Source organism: Schistocerca serialis, chromosome 3 (genome assembly GCF_023864345.2).
Source record: "Schistocerca serialis cubense isolate TAMUIC-IGC-003099 chromosome 3, iqSchSeri2.2, whole genome shotgun sequence".
In the NCBI taxonomy this organism is placed as follows: domain Eukaryota; kingdom Metazoa; phylum Arthropoda; class Insecta; order Orthoptera; family Acrididae; genus Schistocerca; species Schistocerca serialis.
In genome coordinates, this window is record NC_064640.1 from 775,236,740 (window position 1) to 775,255,820 (window position 19,081).

The 19,081-nt window shown below is 38.9% G+C and overlaps 1 protein-coding gene across 1 annotated transcript in view; it reads left to right on the forward strand.

The window, feature by feature from the left end:
- The window catches only part of LOC126471220 (histone-lysine N-methyltransferase trithorax), a 233,252-nt gene that overhangs the window by 180,523 nt on the left and 33,648 nt on the right, over positions 1-19,081 (forward strand). The window contains exons 11-12 of the mRNA XM_050099344.1: positions 2,390-2,502; positions 9,521-17,578. Of these exons, the coding sequence (XP_049955301.1) occupies positions 2,390-2,502; positions 9,521-17,578 (8,171 nt within the window). The remainder of the gene's footprint in view (positions 1-2,389; positions 2,503-9,520; positions 17,579-19,081) is intronic.

A 19,081-nucleotide genomic window follows, 5' to 3' on the forward strand; every position in this document is an offset into this window, starting at 1 on the left:
TTTTGGAAGTATTCTGCCCATCTGCCAAGTGTTTTATTACTCTCCCCTATCAAATTCCCGTCTTTATTTCTGCATACATTTGTTCTGGCTTGAAACCCAACCTTTTCTTCTTTAATCTTTTGGTACATTTCACGTACTTTACTTCTCTTCTCCTAGCTGTTCGGTTTCTTCCATTTTTCTTTTCTAGTGCTCTTTTCTTCTTTCTGCAAACCCTTTTAGCTCCAAGGCATTTCTCATTATATTCATTCAGATTTGCTCTAGTTCTTCCCTGAAATAATTTTGTTCATGCTATGTTACACTCCTCAAGTCTTCTCATACACTCTTCATTCAACCAATCTGCCTTCCTTTGAACCCGTACATGTCCCAAAACCTCCCCAGCTGCCTTGAAGATTGCAGTCTTACATTGTTTCCACATTATTTCTATATGTTGATTTTATGTGTCAGTATCGTTCTAAAGCCCTTCTTCTCTTTTCATCTGATATGCTCTCCGTATTTCTTCTGACTTTAGTTTCTTAATGTCAAAACTTTTCTGTTTGTGGCCTTTTTGTTTACTCAGTAGCCAAATCCTTTGCCTGTACTTAATTCTCACTGAATTGCAGTTAGCTCTACATGGGCTCCTGACATCCATGATGTCTGATCCATGCCTTTAGTCAATCAATATATGGTCTATCTGATTTCTAGTTTGTCCATCTGGTGACATGCATGTTTTTTTGTGTGTCTTTTTATGTGGAAAACATGTACTGCTGACAGTCATGTTTTTACTTATAGCAAAATCCAAACCACTAATTCCATTGTCATTTGATATTTCATGGAGGCAATGTCTTCCTATAGTTGCCTCTTCTTTTCCTGTTTTTGCATTCAAGTCTCCTATTAAACTCTTAATATCATGTTTAGGAGCCTGATCATACAGCTGCTCTACCTTTCTATAAAACTCATCCTGTTGTTCATCTGCCTCGTCTGTGGGTGCATGTACATTTACAATTGTTATTTGAAAAATTTTCCCCTTATCTTAATATGGACATCCGTTCATTGATTGGTTCGAAGTGCATTACAGCATGTTTCAGTCCTTTAGCAACTACAAAACCTGTACCAAAGGTATATGTCCTCCCGCCACTATAGATGATTGTGAAATTTCCGGAGTCCATTGTGTCACTTCCCTTCCACCTAATTTACTGGAGAGATAATAGTAGTATACCGTAGTTGTTTACTTGCATTAGCAGCTGCCATAGGGCTCCAGCTTGGTACACGCTCCGCACATTCCATGTTCATATGTACATATCTCTTATCCTTTTTTTGTTTGATGGGGTCATCATCAAAATATCTGTTCGGCTTATTCCTTTGTTAGCATTTGCAGCAAGTGATTTTTACAGGGGAAGATGGTTAACTTTCCACCCAACCATTTGAGGGGTTACTCCTTGCAGCTCGCCGGGTAGCTGGTTCCATTTTCAGAGGAACATCCTTAGCCTTTGTAGATCCTTCTACTGACTGCAAGGCAGCATTTGATGGTTGGGGCTTCTCTGCCTTTCATCCAAGCCATTGGCCCACATACCTGGAGGACGTTCACCTATCCGCCACTTGGGGAGGCACGCGATGGGGGACCAGCAACCCCACACGGGTGGCTCCAGCTACACATTGCAAAAAAACAAAATTGCAAATATCACCAAAACACCATAGAAAATGCACTCGAGACCCTGTATTGTAAGGATGACATGAGGGTATCATATGTACTACATAAATATATAGTAACAGCTGTTTTCTGATGAACTATAGGAATACAAATGAGCAGATATTTTTAGAATTTTTTTTATCACGGTTGTCTGACAATCCTTGTTCTTGTATTGTCATATATGTGATCTTTGTTATACAGATCGTTCGTTCACATGTATCTTTTCTAGGTGTTCCAATTTTCAGAAATGTGGGTGTCTTATTTTGTGAGGCATTGTACTTGATGAGAGAAAAAAATCATTCTGAGCTTGTAGTATTCTGTTCCAGATTCCAGGAACATTCAGTGCGCTTAAACAGTATATAGGTAGGACTGGGGAGATAGAGTATCAGCAGGTGTTACTGCACTCTACAGATTTTATCTGTCTGCTCTGCATTCAAAAATTATATAAATTGTTATGGTGTACCAATGTAACATGATATTATGAGCACCAGTTTGAAGACAGGTAGATATTGATGATAAAAGATATTTTACCAGTCCACTTCCTAATTAGTGATTTTGTCACTGCTACAAAAATTATTTGATTTCGTTCTATAAGGGTTTTGTTTGTGTAGAACCATGTGTGTTGTGCTACTTTCATCTTGCAACATAGTGTTCAGATATTTAACTTTTTGTTATGCTTTATGCTCTGTTCTGTATGTAATATGTGATACTGTCTTACCCTAGATGATGGAGTGCGTGAAATGCAATTGCTGGGTCCATTCAAGATGTGAAGGACTTTCAGATGAAAAATATCATATACTCAGCTACCTTCCAGATACTGTAGAGTTTATTTGCAGGTAAGTTTGCAATTTGAAATAGTAACAGTAATTCTGTGAAAATTATTTAACGAAAGGACTTAAACTGTTTCGTTTGTGTCTGTGTTTGGTATCTGGAGAAAAGGGAATGCATTTATCTGGTTAAGTTTTGGATTGAAGACAAGGAAAATTTGCTTTATCATAGCAATCTCTCTCTCTCTCTCTCTCTCTCTCTCTCTCTCTCTCTCTCTCTCTCTCTCACACACACACACACACACACACACACACACACACACACACACACACCTTATTTATTTATTTTTCCCCTACTCAATTTGTCGTTACTGATTGGTATGGTCAAGCAAATTCTCATTGTCTTCAATCCATGCACACGCGACATTTCAGTCCAGTAATGGTCTCACTTTTCATCACCATTTTCGGCAAATTTTGGATCGCACTATACAGTTTCGTGTTGGACATTTTTCCTAGGAATTTATGGAAAGGAAGTCCATACATACTCAACTGTACCAGATTTCTTCCTTAAAGAAGGATTCTTAGTGTCCAAATATATTGATCTTCTGTTAGCACTCAATGAAATTATCACAATTGGAGACGTATTCTTCATTACCAGGCAATATTGATTTCCACTGTGATTTTTAGATCTTTTTGTCATTTTTACTTTGCATATAGTTGTGATATTGCTACATATCGTTCCCTGATGAAAATTTCTCAATATTGTCTTTGTCTGGTGGTATTGCTTCCAAGTGCAGTGCTTTATTGTGTTTCATTCACAGATATTTTTCTGTAGGATCTCGCTTTGCTGCTGGATAATGGAGTGTGAAATGTGTAGTAGCTGATTCCCTTCAATTTGACACAGGGTTATTGCTTTTATGGTAATTTTTTCATATATTTTGAAAATAATTAGGCCCATGGTGCTTCCTCATGTGCAGTGTTAGGTTTTAAAAACATCACTGTGTACTGTTGTCCACTTAATGCTTTGCGTCTAAGGAAAGTTTGTCCATGTGCTTTTTCATTTTCGTGATTTTGGCTGTACAAAATACAAACAAAATTACAATGCTTTTTCAGTTTCACAAGTATACTAGGGACCAGAAAAATTCTCATTTGTGATAAATGTGAATTTAGATGCAAATTTTACCTCAAAATGTGAACTTAACTAATAAATGCTATTTCACAGCAAATTGTATCTAGATGCACTATTTTATCAGAAGTAGATTGAAATAGCTTTATTTTCTGCATGTAAATATAAAAAAAAGTAACAAACATTTGGTTACTGGTATTGCACAACATATGGTGAATCTCTATTTGAAAGGAGAATGTGCATAAAAACATATTTTCAAAATAACAAAACACACCGTGGCACGAACACAGCGACATCAGTGTGCTTGCTCTCATAAATTACGCTCTGGTGGCACGTCAGCCATGAGCAGAGTGATTGAATTGTGTCTCCGTGGTACATGCCTTATTTCAAGTTGTATTTAAAAATCAAAACAGATATGGTTAATCATAGTGGCTCCACCTCTCAGGGACTTGTGGGGAGTTGTATTAATTTTAGTAATTCTCATGGAATCAACTTTAGCTTATTGGACACTTAAAATTATCGTTACATCACAAACAGTGACAGCAGTGAAGATCCACGATGTCTTTCAAAATATTCCTTGTGGAGCTATTGCAATTGGGGCCGCTAAGACTTTAGCAGACTCTACCATATCTCGTGTTTGAGTCATACGTCAGTCTTTTCATATCACATGAATTTCATCTGAAGTATTATTTCTTTCAACAAAGTATAGTGTTTTCATCCAAGAAAGGTACATTTTGGCTTGACACACAGCATCACAGTTGATTTAAAGGATATAAATTTGGCGAAGAGCAATCTATGTATTAAAGACACTAATTTGTATCATCTAGATTCAATTACTTTTTTAACATTCTAAGCAGTATATTTGTCTACACAGAATGATTTACAGCACAAGTGATCCATACAAAGTGTGAACTGTAAGTATTGTCATCATTATGGAAAATGTTTCTTCTACAGTATCTCCTACATCAGTCAGTGTTGCTCGACAAACAAATTATGGCAGCTGTAATAGGTACTACATGCAAGTGGGCTGTGAGCGGTGATGTCACAGGCAAGTCGCGCTACAGAGAAGCCCCCAAAAATGTGGCATACAAGAACACAAATTTACAACTCATAGTAGTATAAACACACACACACACACACACACACACACACACACACACACACTGTCTTTCTCATTCGTAGTAGCATAGGCTCACAGACTGACTGGATACCGTCGCCTATCTACCAAGAAAATTGATTTTCGATGAAATGTGAAAGTTAGAAACATATCATTTTTTTAAATGCGTGATAGATAATTTTATTCAGTACACATTTCAAAGATTGGTCTATCCACTCACACACTTGAGACAAGCTGGCATGCTTAACACTTCGTGTATGTGTTAACTGCTGAGCTTCTTTTGTTAGCCATTGTGTGTACATATTTTTAAGTCTCTCGTTAAATGGTTTTTTTGAAACAGACATCTAATGGCTGTTAAATTGATGTCATCCCTCCTGGAATTACAGCTAAATCTGTTCTACTCTCTACTGATTTCCTCTTTACAGCTGGGTAGTATGACTAGCATATGAATCTGGTACCAGCATGTTTGGCAAACCTAGCTAGGCATCAGTACGATGTTGTTATACAAGTTTAATCCACTCTAAACCAAGTCCTCTGTGAACCAGCCATTCATTAGCATGTACAATAACACATTCTGGAAATACCTCGGACTTAGGTAACTTCTTGCATTTAAAAACATTGAATTGTGGCAGTTTGTGACCATTGGCTGTGCAGGCAAGCATGTCAGACGTGCGCTGCATTTCAGCACCTACAGAGATTATCTTGACATCTTTGTTCTCCAGTTGCTTCTAGGATGTAATTTCTTGGCATATCGAAATATACCAGAGTTTGGTCCACATTACCTATCTGACCAAGAAGATAATGGAAGCTCCATATAGGAATACCAACAATGTAGGAAAAGATAGATTGCTGTGTACAGTCAACAAAACAGAAACACACACAGTTCATACACACAAGAATGCTCACCTCACACACACGACTGCCATCTGAGGCAGCTTGGGCCAGAATGCCATTAGACTTTGCCTCGAGTCTAAGCCACAGCTACATTTTTGGACACCAAAAATTAGAAATAAGGTTGGCTTGCATTTGGGAAAATACAGTATATAAAAAATGACAACAGATGAGGTGTTATCTTTAAGATACGAACCACTGCACTTCTGGAGTTGGTGGTCACGTGTGCATGAGGTTTGCTTTCTTGTGTTTATGAACAGTGTGTTTTTCTCTTTTGCTGATGAAGGCTATGGCCGAAAGCTTTGTGTAAGTGTCTTTTATTTGTGCCTGTCTGCCACATAACGTGTCTTCTTCATGGAGAGTAGCAATCTGTCTCTTCCTAAATTGTTGACGAGGAAGATAATTATTTTTGGTGCACCTTCTGATTATGAAATGTTGAAATTCAACGAGTTTTTCCTCATAGTTTTCTGGCAGCTTCTGTGCAGTTGAAATGTGCCTACGAAGAGAAAATCTTCAATTTTTTATGATACAGGCAACCCAATTGCGGATTCCTTTGAAATTCATGATTTTCTGCTATCGAGCAACTCCGTGTACTTTCACTTGGATAATTTCTGCATTCATGGGTAAGCACGTCTGTCAGTGTTACCTAACAGGATCATTCAGCACAACTTCTAATGTATAACACCAGCCATCACTTCTCTTTTCAACTTCACAGTATAGTGAACATGTTTAATCATGGTAGACTAAAACCTGGCACTGTACAAAAGTACTAAAGTAGCCTGAAGCAAGGGGTGAAATCCAAATGTATTGTCTCAAAATGTTGAGCAAGCACTGCTCTCATTCTCCTAGGGGTCAATGGAAAAAACAAAAATGGTGTTAGGGATGACATATGATTCATGTCAGTCATGTGCTATAGTAGAAGTCTCTCATGGAAGTAACAAGGTTATGTAAAAGCTTGTTTATAAGGACCCTCTTGTTCAGATGTGGAAATTATTGGTACTCACGAATATGAAATTAATTTAAGGCAGTGAAACATTTCTTATTGTTATATCATGAATATTAGCAGCATGAAGAAATGGCTCAATGTGCATCAGTGTGTGCCGGCACCTTCCGAATGGAACTGGAGCTGTTGAAATGCAAAACTGCGCTTACCATGCTTGCCAACTTCTGCAGGTTTCTTAAAAACATCTGTTTTGATATATATTTTTGTGTGTGTGTGTGTGGGGGGGGGGGGGGGGGGGAGGGGAGTCGTGCGTATAGGGGGGTTCATTTGTGTATTGCTATAAATATTTGAAAAATTGCTAAATTTAAAGATGAGCTATATTAAATTTGAATTTCCGCCCTGATAAAAAATACTTAGCATTCAATACTCAAAGTATTAAGACAATGGCTTCTGTGGCAAAATAACTGCTTGCAGAGGCTTCTAGCGGCATTTTTCAGAACTTCCTTCGACTTTGCCTTGAGTCTAAGCTGCAGATACATTTTTGTACCATGAAAATTGCAAATAATGTCAGCTTGCATTTGGGTAAATACATTACATAAAAATGACCACAGATTGTATCTTTAAGATACAAACCACTGTGTGATTATAAAAGGCCTAGTCAGAATTAAAATGGTTTACACAACAGAAAAAGCAATTAAGTATGCAAACAGAGTGGTGGGCACGTACAGACCAAATTAATAAAAATAGTAGGGAAGTAACAGGGCCATAAAACAGAACAAGAAATGATGGTAAAGAAACAAATTGAATTTTGGCAACTAAGTACTGCATGTTCCTTCAGGCTATTGTGGGGTATTTAGTGTGCGAAAAGATACTTGTTTTTGATTGTTGTGTAAACGTTCAATTTTTTTTTGCCAGATTTCAGTCTTGAATTAGTTGGTAACTTACAAGTGAAGGGCCTGTAGCAAGATCAGTTTTGAATTATTTACCTTTGCGGAGGGTTTGTAATTAAATTCAGGGCAAGCATTCTCTTTTTATCATACTTTTCCTCCCCCATACTGCAGCCACTTTGAGTTACCATCACGGCATTCTTGGAATCTGAGCTGTTTACAGGGAAGAAATCTGACCTTACCAAATGATACTTCATATGCCCACATGCAAAAGGAACCAGAAGACGCCAGATATTGTAAAAATTATGATATTACTTACTCTGTGTAATATTTTCGTTACATCTGGATATGTCTCATACTAATATTATGTCACTATTTCTGTGTGGAATATTTTAAAAGATTCTAGAAGAATGGAGTACCTCCCTATCACTATGTGCATTAAATATTAGTAGGTAGTAGATACAAAGATTGTACATCTTCATACTGTCATCAGGAATGACTTTTCTGTGCTTCTGCTAATCACCAATCCTGTGGTGATAACTTAGTATTGCTGTAAATTTGCAGGTTTTTTTTCATAACCTATACACTTTTGGGGCTGAGAATCTATGCTGTCGAAGATCATTGTAGTTGTACATACAGTTACATATTGTAAATTATTAATGTGCGAAATTATTAGTACGTGAGGAACTTTATACTTGTCTTTTAACATTTTCATTTTGAACACTGTAGATGGCTAGAAAGATTACTTTTCCCTGTAACTTTCTTCTCTCATTGTTTTTTCCTTTGTATAACTTTTTAAAATTCTGCAGCCATTTTAAACTAGCCCCTTTGTTCTGTGGTAGTTTTGTTTTATTGTTTCATTTTTGTCTGCAGTGATCTATCAAGATATTCTGATTTTTATTTGTTTCGAAAATATCAGTAATTGTACACTTCAAATTTTGATGGTTTTGGCTACAGAAAGCTCTATTGGTTTGCTTCCCTCTCAGCCTAAATATATGTTTTCTCTATGTAAAAGTTGCTGTTAAATGTGTGTGTAACACATGCCCTTGTGTGAAGGATGTAGGTTGGACTCCCATTGGCTTTCTCCAACCATTTAATACTTTTAGTCTCCAAGAAAGAAAGAAGAAAATAAGGTGATAATTTTGGAAGAATTGTATAATTTGTGATGGGTTTATGTGGTTGATGCTTGAGCATCAGAGAGATGACAAGATAACGTAAATGGCTTACAAAAAGTTGACCTTCAAAATTTCACAATGTTTTTCTATGAATGTAGTGCTCACCTTCATTCGTGTGGTTATAAAATTGGGGGGCGGGGAAGGGGGGCTTGCAGGCAAGATGTACCTTACAAGAAGCACCAATTTGCAGAACGGGTAAGGGAGTGCATTTACAAGTGAAACTGACATGAGGGACCTGTGTGCATCATAAAACACTTTGTGGCTTGCAGAGTATGAAAGCAGTGGCAGATTACAAACTTCATAATTTTTAAAACTTTAGATTGCACAAAGCAGTATATCAATGGCAGTCAGTGAAAACCTCATAAGTCCATCTGTCTGTGAAAACTTGTAATTGCTGTAACCAGTGACTCCATAATCAAAGGAAGATTTGAAAGTGCTCAGATTTCTCTAATCTGTCAGTAACTGGACTTCTACTATACAGTTACACATGTAGCAACTTTCTGTATTGCTTTACATTATTTTTAAGAAACCATTTTATTTTTTAAGAAACTGTTTTTGCTTCAATTGCAGAATTTAATAAAATCGACTTATGAGGTTTTCATTGCATACCGTTGATATGACAAATGTACATTAATAAGGAAGAATGTAGCACATTTTACCAATAACTTTCCAAATTTTTGTACATGTGATAAATGGATATAGTCTATTCGACCCTTACACATTGTAAAATGTCCTTTTAACAGCATCTGCCGCCCCCCCCCCCCCCCCGCCCCCCCTCTTTTTTCCCCTCCCCCTCCCCTGTAGGTGTATAATTTCCAATATAAAATGAACATTTTTTTTTTTAAAAGTATCCTGGCTGGCTTCTGTGCTTTCTCACCTTATAGTTATAAACATTGTTCAGTGCTCTCTCTTTTCAAATATCTAGTAATCCCTTTTTCTTCCCTACAGGAAGTGTTGTGAGAAGCCTCCTGCTCCATGGTGGTATGCTGTTGAAGAAGAGATGAAAGCAGGATACCTAACTGTGCTGAAGTTACTGAGCAAAAATCGTAAAGCTTATTCGATGCTCAGATGCAGTCCAAAGAAACACTGTGAATATCATCCCAATTTAATAGATGATGATAACATAAATACACATTCGGATCCCACTGCCATTGGAAATATGTGCTTGGGTGAAAAGACTGACTCAAATTGTGAAGACAACACATTTCTCAGTATTACAGATCTGCATGTTGAGAATGTAGAATATAGTGTGGAAGTAAAAACGACGTATGAAGTTGATGATGACAACAATGAATTTTTGGCAGATTCAAAACGTGACAATATCTGTGCCAGAGATCAGAGATTGTCAAATCGTGAATATAATTTGCATAATAGCTGTTCAGATGAAAAATGTTTTCCTCACTCCCAAGGGCAAACTGTTGTACCATACCTGTCAGAAAACTCTCTTAGACTTTGGCGAGAGAAATATAACTTAAAAGAATGTTCTGTTCGCGTAAAGGACTGTGTTTCCAAGGACTTGCAAAACTCACTTTTCCCAGTTAAAGTTGATGTTCAGTGTACAGAATTATCTGATACCTCTGCCTACGATACTACTAAATCGCCTTCCAAAGTGCATCAGGTTTCACTTGCGACACCTACAAGTGATTCTGGCATTAGCAGCACTGATGAAGAATTGAAAATTTGTGGGGGAAATGATGCAGAGGAGCTGAAGGAACATGCATTATCATGTTTGGGTTTTGTAGCTTCCAGCCGTTTGCTGTCATTAGAACAGTGTAGCAGCAGCAGGAGCTTTGAAAATTTTACTGAGGCCAGTTCCAAGAAATTGTGCAGTGATGATATACCAAAGGATGAGTTTCTTGAATGCAACTGTTTGGAAAATTTGAAACACAAGTCATCCTTAACATTTCTGTCTGTAAAAAATAAAGTTAATTCCAGTGAGTACACATCAGTTCTGCAGTTTCATCAGGAAATGGAAGACATCCTAAATAAATCTCACTGCTCTGATTTACTTCAGCTATATTATCACAATATGCAGGAAGTTTTCCCATGGTTTAATCCTAAATTTGCACGTGTTTCAAATAATCCTGTTTGTGAACGTAACTCACAACCAAGTAAGAGGAGAAGAATAATTTCAGAAAAATCTAGCAGTGATGATCATAATAGTTCAATGGAAGTGTCAATATTGGATGATTCTTTTCATGCTGTTCCTGATAAAATGTTAGGGAAATCCTTAGATGATTTCTACAGCGGGTATTCTGTCCAGGATAATAGAGTTTGTGTCCTTTGTAAAGGTGTTGGTGATGGGTTGCCCGCTGAAGAAGGCAGACTTTTGTACTGTGGACAGAATGAATGGGCACACACAAACTGTGCTCTGTGGTCAGCAGAAGTGTTTGAGGAAATAGATGGATCACTACAGAATGTTCACAGTGCAATGTCTCGAGGCCGTCAGATACGATGTGATCATTGTGGAAAAAGAGGTGCAAGTGTAGGATGTTGCACACGAAATTGTCCAGAAACCTTCCATTTCCCCTGTGCGAGGAAAGTGAATTGCACTTTTATGGATGACAAAAATGTTTTCTGCCCATCCCATGCAAAAGGTGCCACTGGTAAAGTTCTGCACAATGAATCAGATTTTGAAATATGCCGCCCAATTTATGTGGAACTAGACCGTAAAAAGAAGAAGTTTGCTGAACCTAAAAAGGTTAGGTTAATGATTGGTTCACTTTCAGTTGAAAATATAGGAGAATTTGTTAGTGAAGTTTCTGATACTCCAGAGGCTATTATACCAAATGGATTTTCGTGTACAAGATTATTTTGGTCTTCGATAGAACCGTGGAGAATAGTTCGATATCACATTAAAACTGTGCTTTGTAATAAAAATGTACCTCAGTCTCCTGACTGTGGAAAAAACATGACAGTAGATCATAGTCAAGAAAGGCATGTAGTCGAGGAAAAACTTAATGAAATTTCCAAGTGGAGACATGAAATTAAAACAAATGACTCAAAGAATCTGAAAGATAACTCAAAATTATCTTCAAAAATTAACCAGAAGAAATTTTCCAAATTTAAAAGACGAATTCCGTACCGCAAGTATCAGAATAAGCGAAAGTGTCATTCACTTGATGATAAAATTGTTTATCAGGTTGTGAATTACATGTTAGACATTGTGAGCAGTAAAGATGTTGATGAGAATTCACTTCATGACTCACAAAATGCAGCTGATCTTTTGCCTCCTGAACTAAAAGAAGCTATTTTTGAAGATCTGCCTCACGACCTTATAGATGGCATTTCAATGCAGGATATATTACCGAAGCTGATGGTTTATGAAGAAATGGGGGCTATGGAGAAAAGTGATGGATTTTATGGGAATGATCCATCAGTGACAGAAAAAGAAATTAGTAGTACAGATGAGGCTAATCTCATAAATAATCACCATATGGGAAACACCAAAAAACCTGGTTTTCTAGAAGTGAGTGTGCAAGATCAAGATGATTTGTGCCACAAGAGCACCCTTTCAAAGCAAAAGTCTGCAGAGAATGCCGGTTTGAGTAAAAATAAAGTAAAACGAACCAAGAGAATGAAACTGAGAAGAACAAAGCACAATAATGTTGTCGACATTACATCTGATGAACCTCCTAAAAGACGGAAACGAGCGTGTAGTACGACATGGAATAGTAAACCTGATGGCAACTACTCTTCGGCATACAAAAGACGGAAATTATCTCACACCGTTGGAAGGAGTGTGCGTGAAAATCCTTTTGTTGTTATTGTTGATTCAGATGCATCACATACTTTGCAGGAATTGCGCTTGCCAGAATGTGGTCACGTAACACTTTCAAGATCACCGCCCTCGGGTGTTTCATCTACTGCAACTGAGTCACCTGCAGAACTTAAGTGCGGAGTCGATGAGGAGTCGCCGTCGGACAGCAGTAAGGGGAAAGTCACACTCACAAAGGAAGAAGGGAAGGAAAACAAATTCCTACCTTGGAACGGCCGCCCACAAACACGATTCCTCCAGTTAGATGGTACTGTCGATCCCTTGAGTAGCAGTGGCAGTGAAGGTGGTCGATCTCCTCGTTCTGATGATGAAAAGCTGTCAGACTGTGCTTACGAAGCAAGTTCCTCATCATTGAGAAGTTGTGGCAATTGTCAACGTTGCAGTTCAGATTTTAATTCTGGAGGTAATTTTGGAGCTGTTTGTAACTGTAGCTCTAGCTCAAGCCAGGCGCACGGAAAGAGTTGGTACAAGACATATGATACTGAAGAAGAGCCAGTGCGCTGCACTCAGTGTCGCTGTACCTACAGGACAAAGAAAAGTTTTGAGCGCCATTTGTCAACATGCTGCAATAATTTTATGCTTTCGACAAGTGAAAGTGATTCAGAAAATACACGCTCTAGTGAGGAAGAATGCACCAAAAGGCAGCAGTTTGATACAACTGAAACTTGTTGTAATGTAGGTGAAAATGTTCTGGGAGAGACTGATGCCACAGATTTGTCTATGCGGAGTGAAAGTGTTGAGTGCTCTGCTGCACCTCCTCAGAACTCACCTGTACTTGAAAGACTGAAATTGAAATCATCCTCGAAGTTTGAAGTTGAGAGTAATGTGGTCGACGGGGTGAGTACCCATACGTCGATTGTAGATACCGATCTGCATTATCAACAGCATCTGTGTCAGGGTAACAGCTATGTCCAGGTTCAGTCGAGTCAGCATTCTAATGCACCAGCAGTAATAATGCAGCAGGTACCATCTCCAAGCGTTGTTCCTACATTTATTGAAGCTTTCCAGCAACAAACAGGACAGAACTTACAGCTGGTTGCAACTATTGATACACATACTAATGGGTATAACAAACAACAGTTTGTCAGTGCAAATCCTTTAGTCTCAGGAAATTACCCTGTTCAGGCACCAGAAAGTTTTGTAAGGCTTCCCTTGGTGCCAAATGTCCAGTCACCAGCTCCCCATTCTGCATTTCTTGGGACAGTACTTCCTCCCACACAGCAAAATGCGGTTCATTGTGTTTCGGCAGAGCAGACAATGATTGGTTGTACGCCATCTATGGACATGTATGGGACACAGCCAGGAGGAATGTATTTAGCTGGACAGCCTATGTATATTTCAAATTATGAGACAGTAGTCAGTAATACAGTTATGTCTTCGAGCCAACTTGTCTCTGCTGCTCTACCTGGTGTGGTTGCTGCGAGTAGCAGTTTTTCAGCAACTACGACACAAGTGTTTCAGGCTAGCAAATTAGGACCTGTAATTGAATTAACATTAGAACCTGTTGTGGAAGTCCAGCCAAGTTACCTTATTATTAACCAACAAACTCCTATATCAAATTCTCCTGTTAGAAATACAGAGTATGTAAACTGCCCACCTTCGACTGTCAGCATGCAAGTGCCTTCGTATGATCACTCTTTCTTGCCAGTTCAACAAGTGTGCACAGAAGATCAAGCTGTTCAGTACCCTGAATCATCTAGCACGTGTACATCAGTTACGTTAAAGACAGTTATGAGAAGTGAGAATCGCAGGCGAACAATCCCTGAAATGACAAAGATTGTGACACCCAGATGTGCGAGCACCAGTGTTGATGTGGCCCCCGAAATGTCTAGTGTTGTGACTCCTAGGTGTGTAAACAGTGGTGGGCATACGTGTTTTGAAATGTCAAAGGTCATGACACCCAGATGTGTGAGCAATAATGGTAGCCCGATTTCTGAATTTCCAAAGATCATGACACCTAGACGTGTGAGCAGTAGTGTTGGCACAGATCATGAATTTCCAAAGATCATGACACCTAGACGTGTGAGCAATAGTGTTAGCACAGATCATGAATTTCCAAAGATCATGACACCTAGACGTGTGAGCAATAGTGTTAGCACAGATCATGAATTTCCAAAGATCATGACACCTAGATGTGTCAGCAGTAGTGTTAGCACAGATCATGAATTTCCAAAGATCATGACACCTAGATGTGTGAGCAATAGTGTTAGCACAGATCAAGAATTTCCAAAGATCATGACACCTAGACGTGTAGGCAGTAGTGTTAGCACAGATCATGAATTTCCAAAGATCATGACACCTAGACGTGTGAGCAGTAGTGTTAGCACTGATCATGAATTTCCAAAGATCATGGCACCTAGATGTGTGGGCAGTAGTGTTAGCATAAATCCTGAATTTCCAAAGATCGTAACACCTAAATGTGTGAGCACTGGTGTGAACACATCCTTTGATATGTCAAACGATACAAAACCTGAATTTCCAAAGATCATGACACCGAGATGTGCTAGCACAAAACCTGAATTTCCAAAGATCATGACACCAAGATGTGTTAGCACAAATTCTGAATTTCCAAAGATCATTACACCTAGACGTGTGAGCAACTTTGTTAACGCCGATTCTGAATTTCCGAAGATCATGACGCCCAGACGTGTGAGCAACTTTGTTAACGCCGATTCTGAATTTCCGAAGATCATGACGCCCAGACGTGTGAGCAACTTTGTTAACGCCGATTCTGAATTTCCGAAGATCATGACGCCCAGACGTGTGAGCAACTTTGTTAACGCCGATTCTGAATTTCCGAAGATCATGACGCCCAGACGTGTGAGCAACTTTGTTAACGCCGATTCTGAATTTCCGAAGATCATGACGCCCAGACGTGTGAGCAACTTTGTTAACGCCGATTCTGAATTTCCGAAGATCATGACGCCCAGACGTGTGAGCAACTTTGTTAACGCCGATTCTGAATTTCCGAAGATAATGACACCCAGGCGCGTAAGCACTGGTGTCAACACGCCCTATGATAAAACAAAGATCATGAATCCTAGACTTGGTGCCCACACACGTTTTGAAATGGCAAGAATTATAACACCTAGATGTGTGACCAGTGGTGTTAACACGAGTCCTCCTGCGTCACCTGTCAGAAATGCTTGTGACAAATGTTCAGGCAAGTCACAGTCTGACCGTGAGGACTGCCTTATCCAAGCAGAGCAGCAGCTGTCTGAAAACAGTGGACATCAGATATTCTGCACATGTCTGCAATCTAATACCACTATCCTTACAAAGCGTGCAGAATCAGTGTCAACAAGAAAGAAAAACCAAATTTGCTGTTCATGTGTGTATTGCTATGCATTTGATGTTTGCTGTGCATGTAAGAAGCGCTGTGAGGCAGCAATAGGAGGACAAGTGCTGACGCATGTAGTAACGGAAGACGGAGCTCTCAGTTTTAATCAAAAATCTTCGGATATTCCAGCACATCTGACAAATAATCCTAGCGAATTGTGGGTAATCAATAGAGAACCGGACCACAGTCTAGAAGTTAGCACAGAATATAATGAACCAAAATGTATTGCTAATTTGCCAAATCGAGCAATTAGCTATAACCACAATCCTTCCTCTAAAGATCAACTTTGCAATAATGATACGTCCACGTTCAATACGTCAGCACCTACAGTCATCAGTAGACGCCCTGGACACAAAGTAACAGAATCTCCCTGCAAGAGGGAAACACTGTCACATGGAAAATACAAAAGATTGGCTACTAGACAAACCAGTCCAGTTAATGATAATTCAGTTGAAGAGCCGGATAAAGAAGGGAACGGCAGGTCAGTGTTACACATTACTGACGCAATCCCACCCTCTAAAACAGCTGTAAACAGACATAATAATATCAAAGTTAAAGCTAGTAATTTATCTGACAAATTATCTTCATCAAAACCTATTTTGCAAAAGCAGGGAAAGTTCAGTACATCTCTAACAAATGACGAAAGCCGTATTTTGAAGCTGCAGAATGTTAAGTTTGTTGATGTCATGGAGAGTGATACCTTTGCAGAAGCTGTACATTTGAACAGAGACGAGGAGGAGGATATAGAGTGTACCTCTGGAATCAGCTTGGACCGTTCTCCGAAAAGAAAGCCTTCCTCAGAATGTAACACTTCTGTCAGCAGCCCACAATATGATGAACAGAATGTGGCACAACTGCACACTCAGACAAATTGTCCAGAAGAGAGGAAATCCTTTTTCACATGCAACACTGTTCCACAAGTAAATGCTGATGTGTCTGTATATAGCAGTGACACTGAAAAAGAAAGAGCAGCATCTCCATTGCCAAAAGATGACTGTGATGGCAGTAGCTGTGGCGGTGGTGGTGGCAGCGGCGGCTGTGGCGGCGGCGGCGGCAGAAGTGCTACCAATAACGGGGGCAACTACATGGATGTCAGTGATGAAGATAATGCTGGTGATGCTTATAGCAGATTTGGAGCTCACAGTGATTGTAATACTGGTGGCAGTATTGAGAAAGACAGTAGGCCAGATATACGTGATTTGACTACTGAAAAGAATGTCGATGACAGTGGTACTAATGGTTACAATGATGAAGAGGATGACGATACCGAATGTTGTGAAGATGACGACGAGGAGGAAGAGGAAGAAAATGGTGACAATGATTGTGACGAAGGTGACGAGGATGAGAATGAAGACGATAGTGGTGACGAGGATGATAATGGTGGTGATGACAGTAGGGACACGTCACCAGTATACTGTAATGGAGAAAATTCTGAAGAAAAATCATCTTATATTATGTATGAAATCTGTTCTCAAGATGGTTTTTGTTGCACTTCAAAATCGTTTAGTGAGGCATGGCAGAAAGTGTTTGATGCTGTTCAGAATGCTCGAATTGTGAACAAAATGCCACCACTACCACAGAATCCATTTAGTTTGACGCAGAAAAGTTTACAGATTCTCGGCTTGAAGCATAATGCTGTTAGATATCTCGTTGAACAATTACCAGGAGTTGGTCGATGTGTGAAATACAAACCTCGTTACCACAAACAACGGACATCACGACCAGAGGATGACTTGGACACTTTGCCACCTCCTAATAAAAGTGGATGCATTAGGACTGAACCTTTTAAATCTCGAAGACCTTATGACATGTTCAGTTGGCTGGCCTCCAGCCACAGGAACCCTCCGAAATTTGTTCAACAAAATGACAGCGAGTTAATGAGTAACAGGTAGGTTTTGTGATATATTGTAGTGTCATGCATTTATGTAATTACTTAAGTAGTAATATGGTACTGAAAAAATCCATTCTTCCTAGGTGGAATAAAAACAACAGAAAGAGTAAAAATAACAACTCACTATATAAAGTTCTGAGCAATAACGGAGGCACCAATAAGAAAAAAAGAAGGGGGGGGTCATCCATTTGGACCAAGACACCCCCCCCCCCCCCTCTCTCTCTCTCTCTCTCTCTCTCTCTCTCTCTCTCTCTCTCTCTCTCTCTCTCTCTCTCTCTCTCTCTCTCTCTCTCTCACACACACACACATCTACACACACCCACACTCACTCACTCACTCACTCACTAGCATTGAAGGTCACATGCCCAAGAACTTAACTTTAACTGTATATTGAGTCGTCTGTATGTGCCTTGGTTATATGGCAAGAGGCTATCTTCACTCTTTCCAATGTTTAAATTCTATTTATTACAAATATGCTGTAATAGCAACTAAGTGTGAATTTATTAATCTATTCTATCTAACCAATTTATAATTTCATGATATCATCTACTGTTAAATTGGGGGGGAGGGTGGGGTTGAGGGGGGGGTTTCATCACATACACTGTAAAACAACTACTTCTATTAAGCAATAATATAGAAATAATTTTGACAGTAATGATATAATAACCTCTCTATTATTGTAACATAGCATGAGCAAACAGTGCATCTGGTACAGAAAAGGAAAAAAATGAAAATTGAATAGAGACCTAACAACTACCACTGGGATAAAAACACTGTGGGCTTTACAGATGTGTGTTGGTGTGTAAGAAGGCTTGTGCAGAGGAACTGTGAACACTCTCTTGTTATCCTATGATCCGTTTCGTGTTTTCTCTATAAACTGCAGAAATGGAAAATTTAGTTCATTTTGAAGCAATGTAGAATACTTATTTACATTCATAAGGATGAAAATAGTCATCACATTCACAGCGGCTTAGATGTGATAGGTACATAAAAGAAACGGTGAAACTTGATTTTCTCTTTGGGCCATTCCGTGACAAGTGGTCTAATTTTGGAAGTAGTTCACCCATGAACATCACTGATTTAGCTGAAATTTTTGTGTGAACATTCACACATGTTCCCAAAGAACACACATTTGCTAATATAATACTGGCAGAGATATAGTCATTTGTTTGACCCCATAGCACAGCTTTCAACAGAGTATCCCTGACTGTTTGGCAGTTTTGATGCATAGTCTCCAGCAACTTGAAAGAAACAAAACTTGGCCACCTTGTACAACTTTTTGCACTCTCTTAAGCAAAATAATAACACAAATTTTTGATCAGTTTTTATGTGGATAATGTGAAGCAAAGTAAGCTGGGGAAAAAAAGGACACTTGTGGAGAAATATGAATTTTTGCTTTTTATATCTCTGGATGTAATTATGGAATAAGCCTGAAATTTGCACATAATAACTTAGAATATAAAATTTCATTCCCCTACTGCTTTCCAATAGTTTACAAAC